The sequence below is a fragment of the Excalfactoria chinensis genome, chromosome 1 (genome assembly GCF_039878825.1).
Source record: "Excalfactoria chinensis isolate bCotChi1 chromosome 1, bCotChi1.hap2, whole genome shotgun sequence".
Classification (NCBI taxonomy): Eukaryota; Metazoa; Chordata; class Aves; order Galliformes; family Phasianidae; genus Excalfactoria; species Excalfactoria chinensis.
Window position 1 is genome coordinate 6357605 of NC_092825.1, and position 16803 is coordinate 6374407.

The window sequence follows — 16803 nt, forward strand, 5'->3', positions numbered from 1 at the left end:
TAAAAGAGAGACCAAGGGAGAGAAGCAGTAATAATAATAAAAGAGGACAAAGACACACTCAGGCTCTAAGGCTTATAAAAAGCAGCTTAGCCTTCAATAAGCAATTCTTTGAGAAGAAATTAATGGGAAAGGTTACAAACCCTCTCTTGAGCAGAGCCTGTCAGGCTGCTCTTTCACATCATTACTGAGAATGGAACAAGTCTGTGGCATTTCTTTTCATTTCGGATGCCCTGAAAGGCTGTGTTACTCACTGGACCTTGAATTTTTTCCTCTCCCATTTTGCACAATGCTCTGAGAATTTCCTCACGCGTGATTCAGTTGCACTAAGCCCAACCTGCACACCCTGTGGAGCAAGCAAGGCTGCTCTCCACTTCTCACCCCTAAAAGCTCTCTTTCTCACAACCTGAGCTTTGTTTCCGAGAAGAAAGACAGAAAAAATGGGAAAAATCAGGGCTGCTCATCAGCAGTGTGCCTTCGACCATAGTGATGTGCTCACAGCTGATGGCAGATAGAGTTAAAAACAGGATGGGGACACAGATGCCATATTTTGCAAGTGCTTTCCAAGTGTGGGATTGCCCTTATGTAGCCATGCTCAGTCACTAGGTGGTACTGTGCATCATGGCTTCTTGTCTGTGTCTATTTCCCAGCTTCTGTGTTTGTCTGTCCCCTGTGATAGAGGTTTTGCTTTGAGAGAGGGAGCCCATTGTGCACGTCCTCTCATGTACTCCTGGCTTCACACACAGAAAGGCTGAAGGCAGTAAAACACTTCTGACTGCTGGTGTTCAGTGTTGGTGCCTGATTGGAGCTTCTGCTGTCAAACAGCACATGCTCAGTACTGCCTTGCTGAGCCATTTGGTGTTGGGCTGTGATACCTTTCATCTCCAGATGCTCAGGGGTGTGAAAGGAAAGGAAAACCCAAGCAAACCAGGGACAGTTCTATAATACAAGGAAAGAAATAAAAGATGTTTGACTCTTGTAATAAAACCTTTGGATCTTTGAAAGATCTTGATCAGACTGATTTCACCACAGGTCTTCAAATCTCCTCTACATGCCACTAGCCAGCACACCAGGGACACCTGTAACACTGTCCTTGCCTAGTGCAGAGTGAAAGGGGTTGAAGACCGAGGTGAACAACAAGAAGGGCTGTCATGCTTCTGGTATGCCAGCCTGCGGTGTCCAAACCTCCTCTTTCATCCATAGGACTTGAGCCTGTGACATTGTCTGTATTGCACATATGAACTGTGCTCTCACACATTAAGATCTCTATTATGCTTATTGTAGCAAGTATAAAAGTTTACACTGTTATAAATTCAGATAGACCCGAACAGATCCTATGAGATGAGGAAACACTGATGTGCAGGAGGCAAAGATCATTTTGACCTCAGGTTCCTACAGTCATCCTAGTAACGCTGGGTGAAGAGCTCACAGCATCCTAATTTCAGGTCAAGGCAATGGACTCAAGGCAATCTCACCTGTTAGACTAAAAGCATTGCTAACTTCTGCCTTTCCCTCCTCTCTCTAAAATGAAGCAGCTTATTCAGCACTTCCCTGAATTCCATTACTCCCCGGAGGCCTCGTCCAGTCCAAGAGAGCATCAGAAAAAGCCCAGCTGATCTCAAGTTCCAGTCTGCCTCCAAACTTCACGCTGCTGTGATGCTACTCATTTCTTTTCATAGCCACATAACTGTCAAGTGATTTGTGATTCTACAGATTTCCCAAACTGACAAACAACCCAGCAAAATTATTTCAGGATGTTTTTTTTTTTTTTTCTGAGAGCGTTTCAATTTGCGTTAAGACCTTCTGGGTATTTTGATGTAAAAAGAGATGTGTATTATGGGTATCGAATATAGGTCAGCAGTGACTAAGATAGGAGTCTTCTTCAAAGGGTCGTGTGCTCCACAGCTGCTGGAGCACAATGCTCAATCAGCTGCACCCACTCCTAGGGTGCACCATGGACATGTGAAGCAGCACTTGGCATCCTAAGTGGCATTTGGCTTTTGCCTCTGAGAAGCTAGAAGCAGTGTCATCTGCAAGCACTTCAATTTGCTTATGAACAGGAGATAGAGTGGATATAGACGTATAGCCCTATATATATATATAATCCATCCTAACAAGAACAGCTAGAACAAAAGATACTCAAAACCAAGGGAAGAAACAGAAGATGGGCTGAATCTAGTAGATGACATTTCAAGGACAGTGGAACTTTTCAGCATCGAAGTTTGGTCATCATTTTGGGTCTGTAACCCTGCCCAGATCCTATATTATATAGTCAGGAGTCTGGTGGCAATGGATGCTTTTTTTTTCAGGACAAAATCAAATAAGCAAGTGTCCGAGAATGACAGAGAAAGAACAGACCCAAGAAGTCATCCAGATACAGCCATCACTAAAACACAGTGAATTTTCAAGGCACAGGGACAAATGTACCAACTGAGAAATATTATGGTTAGACCATATTAACAACAGTGAGTCTTTGGGGATCTGCAAGGTGTTTGGAGCCCTGTCAGAGGAGGAGGAGGAGTTTCTTGAACAGCTTCCAGGATAATGAGACCCACCGAGAGTTGGGTTTGTGAAATGAAAAGGGGTGAGTTAAACCAGTGGTTATCAACTCCAACAGAAATTAGTGCTGCCCACCTTTGAGCATTAGCAAGCCATTTCCATGCTATGTGTGTATTCCCTGCTGAATTTTCCTGGCTGGGTTTCAGTTGCTTTCATCCCTCCCAAATCTAATGGAAAAAAAAGAGGAGGAGTTCTAACATCTATTGCTACTTTTCTATCCACAGCTAATGGATAACACATCACTCATGTTAATAAATGATAGGTACCGGTTTAACCTGAAAGCAGAGCAGGACAGAGAATCTGGGACAGTCTCCTCAAACCTCTGCAAGGTAGATGAGTCCATCCCTATAGGTCACTCCTGGCTATTGCCAGCACTGGTGGTAGAGACCTGTGATCTATTTTGCAATCAATTGTAAGATGAGATGAATCAGAAGAACCAGGGATGGAGGTGGATAACTTTTCTTTAGAGCCAGCGCTGATCATCTCCACTTGTAACAGGTCATCGCTTAAGCACTCCTGGCTGGTTCAGTGCTCGTGGTGGGGTTTGTTTGAGTTGGAAGGGACCCTTCAAGGACATCAAATCTCACTCCCCTGCAATGCTGTGGCTTATCACTGTGACGTGACTCCTTGGCAAAGTCAATGGTAATTCTTTGAGCTTGGAGCTTTCCACACATGGACATACAACAGACTCTTCCCTGCACAAAGGTGTAAGTCAAGGGGAGGGCAGTGCCTTCAGTTCTGGGTGACTCTGAAGCACCCTTTGCTGAAGCAGACACCAGAGAATAACAAAGCGCTGAGATGGGAATTGTTTTGGTGAGTACATCCGCACAAAGGGCTCCTCAGCCATGCTGGGACATCCAGTCTCTGCAGTGTATGATTATGTACAGAAAAAGCCCCAGGCTGCAGCCCACCCTCTGGTCCCATAGACACTGCTGTTGACACTGGCTCGCTCTCAGGAATTCAGTATTTCAGCTCTGTGCTATATTTAGACTGCTAAGCTATAGATATTTTTAAGGTCATTGGCCTTTGACATGCAAGTGTATTTTCTGGGAGGAAAAAATTCAGCTCTTTGACTAAATGGTGGGAAAATGCAACCCCCAGAAATGTGAAAGTTTCTAAAACCAGAGCCAGGAGCTAGGAAGTGACCAGGGGAGTCTACATGATAAATGCTGTCTGTTGGCTGAGCCAAATGTTGAAGGCAGCCCCGTGTCAGGGACCCCGTGTCTGAGTGAGCTGCACTCAGCTGGTTCCTGACACAGTGGATGGGACGCCAGGACAGCTGTTTACATTTCAGCTTTTACCATAAGAGGAAGAGGAGCTGTTAAGAGCTGATTATCTTGGGACAAGGAGGAAAGAGGTTGAAAATGGGACACAGTGCGTTACTGAAGCATATTGTCTGCAAAGCAACATCTGGAGTTTGGGGGGGAGGATAGGGGGGAAAAAAAGGATGAAAAAAAAATCCCACTTCCAGATTCCTGCTCTGAGTGCGTTACAGGATGGGGATCCAAGGGGAAGAGATCTCTGTGAAAACCTCTTGAATGAAAGAATCCCTTTGTAGGAGGTTGTGACTGGGAAATTACAGGAATGTTTGTGATGTGATATAATAGTGGCAATTAAGAGACGTTTCAGATGATGAATGCCTGAGAATATGCGATGCAGCGAGCTTCCCAGAACTACTCTATTCCAAGATGAACAGCGACTCTGTTCTCTCTTTAACTAGGAACTTTCCAGCCCCTGTTCTGCATATCCCCCCTTCCTTCTTCCTCACCTCCTCATCTCAATGGCTGCTCGGATATAATCTGCCTGGTGTGAACCACTCCTTTGCAGTCTGGTTTTGCAAAATCCTGCACCGATTGCCCTAGGGTTTGTAAAGCTGAGTGCTGGCCCTGCAGCTCTCGGTGCTGTTGTCTCAGCTGTGACCACAAGTGTGAGGACCTGCCTGACTCTCTCAGCTCCTACGGGGCTATAAAGACCATTAAAAATGTTAAAAAAATAAAGAAAAAAGCAGAGGTCAACCCAAGTACAGCTGCTTGCAACAGGAATGCCCATGGCGGAAGGCTTCCTCGGCACAGTGACCAGCACAAGTTTCTCACCCAGCGGTGCCTGCAGGTTGTGCAATGCTGCAGACCTCGTGTGACTCCCACCAGGTGCCGAATGGATGCTAAGCCCCATTGGGGTGGCAGATGGAAGTTTGCAAAGCAGAGGAATTTGACCTTGGATAACTTTTTGCATTTGAATCTTAGCACTGGCTGTCTTGTGAAGGCCTTTGCTGGGAGTGGGGGAGAAGAGTACACTTTGTCAGCTGGTTTGGAGTCCTCAGTGGACTCACATAGTTAAAATAATACCTCCCAGACTGAAAGAGGAGGGAGGAAAAAAAGTCAGGGTTTGAAATCCCGTGATTATTTCCCTCCAGCTTGGTTCCATAAGCTTCCAATTTAGGAAACGACAGCCCTCCTCTGCTGTGCGCCCACGTGAGCACTCACAGTGCATAGTAGATTTAATTAAAAAACATCAGAGTTTAATCAAAATGAATGGACACTAGAAACGACTCTTTAAACTGCAGAAGCAATTCGTGTGCAGATGTCAGCAAAAGGGTTGCTGAAACCACTCGTGGTTAATATCCTCCTTGGCCCAAGCTGAGAGAGAGGAGTGGAGAGAGTGAGGAAAGGGAAAGGAGGAGACAAACCCTGACTTCATAGTGCGTTATGGAATTGGTGCCACAGTGGGATTACAAGTCCTTGCTCTGTTCTTTTTTTAACTGTTATTTTTTCTTTTGCTTACTGTCACAAGGGTGGCACATTCCAGTTTCACCTTAGTTCCCTAAGAACGACCTAAAGAAATGGCACCCCACTGCACAGAGCTATGAAGGCATTTTGCAATGAGAAGGAAAAGGCAGATTTTTCCCATGATCATTTTAGTTTGCACAAGAGAACCTGACAGAAGTGGACCAGTTCAGGGGCTGCCCTGACTTCTGTGTTCAGGAGGGATTTCTTTCTTTGGAGAAATAACACAGCAAAAGGGGTAGAACCAAACAAAATTTCTTCAGGCAAATTCCTCACTGTTCTCTTTTACTTCAGAGGAGCGAACTGTTCACAGATACGTCTCTTGGGAAGGCAACCAAAAGTGCCTGTCCATTTGCAGAGCAAGTTAATATCCAATGACTCCAGCTGCAAGGCTGCTGAGCTGCAAACCTTCCTGGGGGCTTTAGGACCAGAACCTTGAATGATAAACATTTAATCAGAATCATGTGATTGGGATCCACTTCAAAGAGCAGTGGGTGTTTAACATTTTGGCATCTATTTGGATTTAGGGTTCTGATTTTGGCACAAAAGGGTAGGCATCACCAGAGAGTGACTTGTATCATCTACCCAACAGATACATCTTGGAAAGAACCAGAATTCTCTCAGTTTGGGTGGGTTTGTACTCCTTGCATAGAGCATAGTTTTCATCTCTTGAAGCAAAAAGCAAAGGCAGGGCAGGAACATCCACGTGAACTTTGGTTTAGATTCAAAACCATCTCAATGTGGAAATAACTCATATCACTTGTGTCTGCAGCTGAGCTGGTGTCTTGTGTAAGCTGAGTTGATGATCATAGAATCATAGAATCATAGAATTACCCAGGTTGGAAAAGACCTTCAAAGATCATCAAGTCCAACCGCAGCCTAACCAGTACCCCATCTCTAAAAAAAAAAACAAAAAAAAACCTCTGCTAAATCATATCCCTGAGTACCACATCCAAACGGCTCTTAAACACATCCAGGGATGGCGATTCAACCACCTCCCTGGGGAGCCTATTCCAGTATCTAACCACCCTTTCTGTAAAGAAGTTCTTCCTAATATCCAACCTGAACTTGCCCTGGCGCAACTTGAGGCCATTTCCCCTTGTCCTGTCACTTGTCACTAGTGAGAAGAGACCTGCCCCCTGATCTTAAACCATATGTTAGTGGGCTAGAATTAGCACCATGAAAGACTATGCCCATGTTCATAACCAGAGGCGGCGAGGCTCCCCTCTCAAGAGCAAAGTAGTGCTGGAGATTGAATGTTTCTTTCAGAGGCAGGTTGGAAAAATCTATGTAGGAGCAAACCAATGCCAAGTACTCCTAATTTAAGAGACTGCTATTTCTTGAGCGAAACAACCTCAGTCATGAGATCTGACCACTCGCTCTCCTCTCACAGCAACCCCAAGGAGATTTAATGACTCAGATTCAACCATTGCCCAGCAAATCCCTGGTGTCCTGTTTCTGGACTGGACTGTTATCACTCCTTTGCATAACGCAGTGTGGGATGTAGACTGGATCTGAACAGGCTAATTTGACGTGCTTGGGGTCATTAGCACTCATGACTAATTGGATGCTTTGTAGCATGAACATTTTGACCTCCTCTCCAAGGACAGCAATGGGCTCCATGGGGCTCCTATGCAGCACGCAGTGGGGCTGGTGGCAGTGCCAGGGATCCTGCCAGTCTGCCTCAGTCTTTGCCAGCTCTACAAGGGCAGGAGAAAGCTGCATCAGATGCTGAATGTATTTCTTAGAGCAGTGTAAAAATGTCTGGGATAGCAACCTGGTGAACATTTCTCCATACACACCTCAAGTAGAAACAGCTTGGGTTTCCTCCACAGGCTGATTTCTTCTTCTTTTCCTTTTTTAATTTCTTTTTTTCCTCTTTTTGTATATGCCTCTTGGCAAAGATGAATTTTTAACATTTATGTTTTATCTCCCCTCCGTGCCCATCTAACCTCCTCTGCTTCTGCCTATAACAAAAATGGGGTGAGAAACTCCATGAGCCAAAAGCTCTCAGCAGCTTTCAGAAACATGTGAGTCTCATTAACCCTTTCTGATTCCTTTTTTGCTCTCTTTATGTGTCTGTGTGTCTCTGTGTGTGTGATTACTGTTGGTTGCTGTTTTCTTTAAGGGAAGAAGATCAAGACTCACAAATGCTTAAATATATAGCGATAAAGTTTGAGACCTCTCAAAGGCAACTCCGGAGCCTTCACACCCGCCTCCCACTAAAACTACCCCACTGAAACCCCCCTGCTCAGAACCAGAGGAGGAAGCGTTTGGGTTTGTTGGCTTCAGAAGAGTTGCTCCCCAAAGCCTCAGCTACGAGCTGAGACCTGCATATGGTTTTAGCTATCTAGCTGTGAATTTTGCTGGCTCTTTCCTCCTGCCCACCTAACGCTCTTGTACACCTAATCCTCTATTTCCTCAGCTTTCATCATGCTTGGAGCTGACTAGATTAATGGGAAATGCTAATATGTCAGGCCTGAAAGGAAAGCAAAGAGCCGGCTGTGTTTGAATTCCACATTAATCTACTTGGTGATGAAGCTATAAATCAGAACCTGGAAGTTTTACCAATCTGAAATGATGTGTTTAACATTTCAGCTCTTTCCTTCCTCCCTATTGCCCAGCATTGATTTGCACTGCCATTTACGGCAGCATGGCAGGTGTGCAAATGCCATCTTTGCTTCTGAATCCCTAACTGCTTACACATAGACAGTAAGAAGTCCTCAAGGAGAGATGGATGAAAATGACACTGAAACAACTGATTTTCACAGGCATTACCCATATGAGAGGAAACATCACATTCTTGATAGGACATGGGAAGTTGTCAGTTCCCAGAGAAAGGACACAAGGGTTTTGTGCTGAAATGCAACATCTTTCCGTCGCTGGCTGCTTAAGAAGGCTCAAGTGTGCTTGCTGTTTCAATTTCAGAAAGATGCCAAAACAAATGGAGTTATTCAGTGCTCCCTATAGGTTTACTATAGCTCTCCACATATGGAGGGACATCTGAGTGAGAAGGATGCTGGTAGGCACAAGCTGGGCATCCTCCACTGTTGGAGCAAGGAAAGAAGAAACAGAAGTCTGTCTTCTGGACTTTGATATCTTTCATTTCTGGTCTAAGAGGAACAGAATGCTAAAACAATGCAAAAACACCTTCATCTGCTCCATTTGTTCCTGCAGAACATTCTCCATCCCATATTAGGCCTTTATCCTCCTGCCAATATGGTAAAAACAGTCTCATTTTCTTATCAGCTTCATTCAATCCCCGAATGCTACAGCCCATCTCCCCTCTTTATTCCATTACCTGTATGGGGAGCAGTGAGGTGTTGAAGGCAATTCTTTGCTTGTGTCTACAGCCCCAGATGAGTAATTTTGGCTATCTTTCAGATTCTGCAGCAGTATTATGGACATGATGTTACTTAACTGCCTTTGCAAAGTGGCTGAAGCTGAATGATCTTTAAGATCCCTTCCAATCTAAGCCATTCTGTGACGAAATGTGCTATATAAAAATTCACAGTACTGCTGTTTGCAGTGTGTAAGGAATTAAAGGCTGTGAGGTTTGGTATTGCAAGTCCTTCAGAGACTGCTCTGCACTCCAGGTCTGCCTGGGACTTGGTGGGAACGGCTTTGTGGGATTTAAAGCAGAAAGCCACATAAACATACTTTTACTGTAGATGTGGGTCCTGCTCTGCCTAATGTTTTTTGACATTGCACAGGCATAGCCAGTAAACTAAAACATTTGTTGATGGATTTGGAGATTAAATAAATAGTGAAATATCTCCAGGATGTTAAAATATAGTACAGACTGCCTACCAAGCAACAAAACAGCCCTCCCCCAGCAGTTCCTGAAAATGGAATATTTATGCAGAATTTCCACTGTGTGAGTTCACAGGGCAGTTTTTAGTAGGTCAGAGCAGTCAGACGTCTTCTGGGCACTGGTAAAAATACATCCAGCAGCTCAGAGACTTCTCGCACAACTGACAGTCTGAAAACTTTGACTGGAAGTTTATTCTTTGCTAATCTCCTTTCTTAAATGGATTACAATCATGCAGTCTGAAAGCCACGTGGCAGATCACAAAACAAAATTAAAGTACAGCAAGCATTCATTGCAACTGACGTATGGTGAATATTAGCCCAAAGGAAACAGAGTGGACTTTCAAGAGGCGAGGTATTTGCTCACACAGAGTAGACAAATGCATCCCTGGGATTGCAAAAGGCTTGCAGAAGGATTTACTTGCAGGGAAGAGAAATGCAGTCTGATACAACTGATGGCGCTTTGCCTTGGGGCTTCTAGTTTTTAGGTGTCTTGAGTACCACAGCATCATTTAAAGATGATGAGAAATGGATTTACTCAGCATCTCTGAAAGTCAAATCCAGTCTGGAGACTAAGAATGAAGGAAGAATTTTTGTTTCCATCTTTCCTGTAACTACTGTTCACGGCCTGAGCTACTCCAGACTCCTGATTGCCACATCAGTTTGGATTTTAAGGCTGAAATCTCGGATGGAGTCCTGATCAGCATGCCCAACATCACCCCAGAATTACTATTCCATCTACCTCTGCTAATGCATCTCCACTGATTTCCCAAGGGCCAGGAAAACAAAGTCTCACCTGTCAGGAGCAAAGGAAGTTACAGTGATTATGCAGAAGTCTGGAGCTTCTTTCTTTTTCTTTCTTTTTTTTTTTTTTTTCTTTCTTTTTTTTGCCCTCAAAAACCTTTCGTCTGCTGCATCTGGACCATGCTCTCCATACAATTGACTTTGTTTTAATGTAATTCGTAGATAAGTATTAGCAACCCCATGGATATTCATGGTTTGTGTGGTTGGGGGACACAGTTGAGAGAAAGGATACCAAAATTTCTTCAACTCTGCAGAAACCCCAGGAGTCATGATCCTGTTTGACAGTGCAAGGGATAACTGCAGTGCTCTTTAGTGCAGTGCACATACTAGTATACATCCTGCACAGCCATTTCCCCGTGCTGCCATGAAACCCTCCAAGATCTTCAAATATTTACAAAGAGATTGAGGGGAAAGCAAAAATTTTAATGTTTCTCATTTCTAATGTTTCTAAACCATCTATGACTGCTGCACATACAAGACCTTCATCATGGTCTGGATGGGTCAGTATGAGGCATGGAAATGTGGATGTTGCTCAAAGTGTGGTATGAGCATCTAAGCATGGGATGGGCAGTGACTGCGAGATCTCTGGGTTTTCTCTCTTTGGGAATGATAGACATTTTGTTAGGGTGAACTTGAGCACCTGAGCTTTCTAACATCCTTTGGGGTGGGAAATACCACTTCTTTTGTGAAGATCTGCACAGAGTTATTCCACAGAGCCCGTGCAGTAAATCTAGGTCTCATGAAGGTGAAGGAGATACAAGCTACGCATGGATGGTCTCTGACACAGATATCTGCAGATATCTGTCAGTAAGGAAAGGCACCGAGGAAGCCATCAGGACCAGATGCTGCCCCATGTCCTGCTCAGCCCTCTGCACTGCAGATCCACACTGGTCCCAATGCTCAGAACCATATGAAGTCACACACACTTCCCTGTTGCCTGCCCCCTTCCTTAAGATCCTTTCCAACCCAAAAAGCTATTCGAAGTAAGTGACTCTGGAAGCACAGGCACACTGTTAGGTGATTAAAAAGCATAAAAAATGGTGATATACTTTCTCTCTCTCTCCCCCTTTTTTTTTGCATATGTGATCACTTTTCTTAATTTTACAACATTAATGTTTCTTTTAGGGACATTTTAGTTCTGGAAGAGGTCCTACAGCAGATCTACGTTCTGCTCTCAAAATGCTGTAGCAGCAGAGATTAAAATATCACAGCGACAGGAATAGCGCAGTCAAGAGATTATTTGCTCATCTAAACAATAAACAGCGTAAGAACTCTCTGTCTCTGGGTAGGAAGTTATTAAACTGTCAGGCTGTGTCCAGTCAGTATTCAACTAATATACTGTCAGCATTTAAACTGGAGGATGCTGGCTACTGGAGGATATGTTAGGATTAACATACAAACATTTGCTATCAGCTCATCCTGGCTGCTACTAGTACTATAATTACTTCTTGCTTTCTGTGAAGATGATCTGTGAGATGCTGTTCCCAAGCAAACCTCTATCCAGCAGTGACTCTCCTGCTACCAGACCCACCATTTCTGGCCCTCTCCAAGGAGATGGAAGTTCACTGGCACTGACAAATAGGGTGACATGGTTTTAACAAGCTTTTGCAGACGTTCACTGCAATGGGAAATGAGCAGCTATTCAAGCAGGTTTTTGTCCCACCATGCCTCCTGAGAGTCAGACTGCACTGATGCTCTTATATGTGTGAGGTGAAGCACATTTGCAAGTCCTGTTCTCCTGGTGGCTCTGGGGAAGGGGGCTAACATGCCATGAATGTGACATAATGCCATGGGGGAAAGTGGAAGGCATGTGCACTTTGCAATGGAAAGAGCGCACTCGGAATCATAGAATCACAGAATCATAGACTCACTGAGATTGGAAAGATCACTAGGATCATCTAGTCCAACAATCAACCTACCACCACCATGCCCACTAACCGTGGCCCTCAGGCCCACACATGTGTTCTTTTCTTGAACACTTCCAGGGACAGTGACCCCACCACCTCCCTGGGCAGCCTGTTCCAGTACTTGACTGCTCTTTTGGAGAAGAAATTTGTCCTCCCTTGAGGACATTACTCCTGATTGCTCATTGACACCATCAGGTAACAGCCCTGATCCCAGGAGAGTTAACACACTTTCATGGGCAGCAGCATCTCCAAATATCTGTGTTCAGGGTGGAATAGGTGGATCATAGACTGAATTTGGATGCATCTTGTGGCTACTCCTTAGTTTTTGAGCAAGATTTTACATGAATAGAAGTAAAAGGGGATTCAACACTGAGCTCTCTTCCTTCCCCATTCCTGTGCCTGTGCCAGTTCTTATGAAGCCAGCATTTGATATATCCTGTGTCAGTTGCAAGTTGTGCCCAGGGCCATCAGGATGACCACTGGCACAGAAGGTACTCCTGGGTAAAGAGTTAATGCTGTTGGCAGCAGACATCTTCCAGGACAAATTAATACCTAAAATAAACACGCTGTCCACGCCTGCTGAACTCCAAAGATGGACATAAAATCTATTCTTGAAGTCTGCAGTAACCAAAGTGTGTTTTGAAGCTGATTCAAAGTTTGCTGAAATTGCTATGAGCCATCCCCTGGTCTCCCTCTATGTAACACACACAGTTTCTCCAGGCTTTTAATCTGTCCTTTTCTGTGTAACTTGGCTTTACGCATGGAGACTTCCAGAGCACAGGAAAAGCAAAACACCAAGCAAATGGGAGTAGCAGAAAATGCCTTTTCCAAACGCAAACACTGATCAGTCAATCCAACATCCCACATTAGCCAAACCAGTGAAGCTGATAAATATTGTAATGGGTTTGTCCCTGCAGCAGAGTACACGTCTAGCCCCAGTTGTCTGAAGCTGATTAGAAAAGCAGATGAGCTGAACACTGGTTGGCTTAGAGCAAAATTTCAACCTGGGCTCACCTAGGGACTGAAATAAGAGTTGCTGTTCATCTAGGCATCCAGTTCTAACACCTTCTCTGTGATGATTATTCAAAGGATTTAACCCAGTTTGGCCAGTCACAGAAACAAGCACAGCTTATTATAGCTGTTTGGTTCTACAGAGAAGCCAGCTGAGTAAACCCCAGACCTCCCTGTCCATCATTCAGAGCAGCAGTGGAGCAGGCAGCCTGTGCCACGTAACACATTTACTGGGTAAAACAAAAAGTTTAGACAATGAAATGCCTCAAAATTTGCTGACTGAAGGCACTGCATAAGTCACATAGGGATAACCAGTGCCTCTGCATTTAGAACTGTCGCGATTGCCCATTTTCCACCAGCAGATTACATGCCTCTAGGTGTTCTTTCCTTCAAACAGGTTATAAATTACTTTCTTGCCATCACAGAAGCAGCTCAAGGATGCAGCGCAGTTAAGGATGGTCGTATGTACAAGCATAAAGCTTCACAAGTATGGGAGATAAGCAGAGTGAGCCTTAATTCACAGTTTCTTCTCCACCTCAGGAAACCCCACCATCATTCTCCAACCCTACATTTCCCCTCTTGGTTCTTACCCACATGTGTCTCTTCTGCCCCACTACCTGCAGTGCTGGGAGCAAGATGAGACCCTGTGCAGCTCCCCAGGAGGTTCCCCTCTGCAGCACTAAGGTTTGAAGGTCTGGCCTGGTGTTTTAAAACCCTACCTGATAAATGGCTCTGGATATGCACCATGGCTTCAGCATGAGCTGCAGGACCCTCAGATTCCCGAAGCGGCAAGTCCTCAGAGCCCGGGATGTCAGGCTCCACACCAGGCTGTCCCAGCTGTACAGCAGATCCTCAAAGCCAAAGAGCACAGCAGCCATGCCAGCTCCCTGCAGTAAATGGCCAGCTCCCTGTTTGGAGGCAATCCCCAGGCACCTTATGAACTGCAAGGTTAAAGAGTCACTGCAATTTCCACCAAAGAAAAAGAAAGGAAAAAAAGAAAAAAGAAAAAAGACCAACACTAAAAAATGCTCCAAAACAACCACCAAACCAAATCCGACAACAAAAACCAGCAGTCAAAATAAATTGTTTAGGGATGTGCCTTTCTCTCTTCGTGCACACCCTTCAGGATGCGGTTTCTCTCTGTGTGTATCTTCTCAAGGCGAATTTTGCTGCACCCAGGGACGAGCAAGGAGGAGATAAAAACACCTCTCCTGACTTTGAAAGGCAGTTGCATTTCCCTTGCAGAGGGCTTCTTGGTTCCACGGCATCACTTCCCAGCTTTCTGCTGCAGAACCAAGAAGCAAACTCGAATCCAAAGTCATCACTTTGAAAGCTCAGTCCTGGGACTCCATCCAGAGGGAGGAAAAATGCTTGCTCTCCCTCTGCCAACATTCCCAAGACATTCCAGTATTGGGCTTAACTCTTTCAACCACTCCCAAATAACAGCGGAGAAGAACGTTTCACCACATGCAACATTTCATCCTTTTCTCTTGCACGTTGACTAACCATGGATACATTCTGGTCTTTTTTCCCCCCCCCCACTGTCTCTTTTGGAGCATCTTTAACTCATTCGCATGAGTTCTTTATATGAGACTTAGGCAACCCTCTGCAAAGCACCCAGTTTATCCAATAGACAATATCTTGGAAAGTTGCATGGATTAAACAATATCCATTTAAAATCAGCTAATATGGGAATATTTTTAACCCTTGTTGACTTTGCATTAGTAAGGATGGGTCTCATTATGAACAAGAATGACAGAATGTCTTACAGTTCTCTCTGTCTGAGCTGGACACCAAAGTCTATGGATGCAAAGAGACACATCCGCCATCCCTACCTAACTTAGAAGATGAGAGGAGACCAGCTCCATGCCTGCTCCCATGAAGGAGCCTAGAGCAGCTTGTCTGGGTGAACACTTCAGTGCTGCTGACACTTAAGAAGTGGTGAACTGATCAGATGAGGCTGAAAATAGTTTATCAACACACAGGTTTTACAGTGCAATTAAATCATCTCAAAATACGCGTGATTAAATTGCAATACTTTTCCCAGCTAAATTCTCCTTCTCCTATGCTCCTCCTGCTCCTCCTGCCTATGGGTTTAATGACCAGGTGGGGAAACTAAGGCAGAAGTATTTTTACCAAAGCCACAATGCAAACCAACAGCCTCAGAGACAGCTGCATGTTTATTTTTCACTCATTATTTCACTCTCCCTTCATAGGAATGTGCAGGAAAATGCAGCAGGATTTGCAGCGAGCAGATGGGAATCAACTGGGGAGAGTCTACATGGAAACAGTGTCTAGAAGTGTAGGAAATCCCCCACCTTGTGTTGAAATCACAGGGGGCGTGCAAACAATGTGCCCCTAAAAACATCAGATGGTGATTTCTCATGTAGCAGAGCTGAAAGGAGCCACCCTTTCCCAAAAGCCACTTTGGTTTCTCTGACTCAGCTCCATGGGTGGGTAAGGAACAAGGGTATTCATTGCTGTTTGGTTTGCTGTAGGTGGGTCCCAACTTTCCCCCAACTATGGTTTGATCTTTGGGAACTGGAGGACACAAAGCAAGGGACGCATGACAACTAAAGAATGAGGATGCTCATCAGCTCACTGATAGGGAAGTGAAGGGCCAGGAAAACACAGCTGCAAAATTCATATTCTTAGCCTGATTGCTTTTTCAGGACAGCATTTTTAGGGTGGCATCATAAAAATAATAATATTATTTCTTTCAGCCTTGTTAGACACTATTTATTTTGCAAAGTGATATTTTCTCTGATCCCATGTATCTGTTTTCTTGCTGCTCAGCCTTTGCTTTCCCTCTCCCCCAGGTTCATGGAATCGTTTGAGTTGGAAGGGACTCACAAAGGTCATCTGGTCCAACTCCTTCACAGTGAACAAGGACACCTACAGTTACATTAGGATGCTTGGAACTCTGACCAGCCTGACCTTGTGTGTCTCGGGGGATGAAGCATCCACCACCTTTCTGAACAACCTGTTCCAGCTCTTCACTGTCCTTATTTACAATAACTTTTTTTAGTATATCCAGTCCAAATCTCCCCTCTTCTAGTTTGAAATCATTTCCCCTTGTCCTATCATAAAAGAACCCGCTAAAGAATCTGTCCCCTTCTTTCTTATAGCACACCTTTAGATACTGAGAGGCTGCTCTTAGGTGTCCCCAGAGCCTTCCCTCTTCCATTCCAAACAGCCCCATCATCATCATCATCTCTTCATGATTTCTTTGTCTTCCTGTAAACTAAATAACACACTGTCTCCATAAGGGACCAGGAACTATACAGCCTCATTTGGAAGAGAGATATTTGTTTAATACAGCTTGACTATACAATATTTGCTCTAGGCTATATTCTGGCGGCTAAGATCTCTGCCAGGGAGCACAAGAAAGAAATGCGTCTGATAAAGGGGGGAAGAAACCATCACAACGACTTGCTCTGGGATGTGATGTAACCTCCTTGGTATTCTGAAAGGGGGAGAGCAGGGGAAATGGAGGATATGCCACAGGTTTATATTTAGCCGCTCTACATGTGCATCTAGTCTTTCTGTGTGTTCAAAAGGAGCCTTTTGGCCCCTGTCCCAACTCGGTAATTACTCAACAGATGAGGGCAGCTCTGAAGAAGCCTTTTCACTCTGCTGATGACATAATCAGACTTTCAGAAAACACATATTTATTTAACTGATAGGTTGTAGCAGGATCCTTTGCAGTCACTTGAGTCTATAGTGGGCATCCGAATGTGGAGATTTACCTTCATGATTAGAGCAGATTGTTTGGTTTCCTGCAAGGTTTTCCTGTTAATTAGAAACACACTATTTTTGAGGGGGTAAAAGCTGCCTGAATGTGGATAATCCAGCTGAGCTCTGGGGGAACTGCAAAAAAAGCCATTTGTACTCTGCGTGGAGTTCAGATATTTGCATTCTCCATAGATCTG

The 16803-nt window shown here is 44.5% G+C and overlaps 1 protein-coding gene across 10 annotated transcripts in view; it reads right to left on the reverse strand.

Annotated features, from left to right (window-relative positions):
- Positions 1-16803, reverse strand: part of FRMD4A (FERM domain containing 4A) — a 341626-nt gene that overhangs the window by 151324 nt on the left and 173499 nt on the right. Inside the window, exon 1 of one of the 10 annotated variants that reach the window (XM_072356921.1) lies at positions 13591-14173. The exons of the other annotated variants lie outside the window; for them this stretch is intronic. Within the exon in view, the coding sequence (XP_072213022.1) occupies positions 13591-13749 (159 nt within the window). The 5' untranslated portion in view covers positions 13750-14173. Of the gene's footprint in view, positions 1-13590; positions 14174-16803 lie in introns of those variants that run through there. 10 annotated transcript variants of the gene reach the window in all.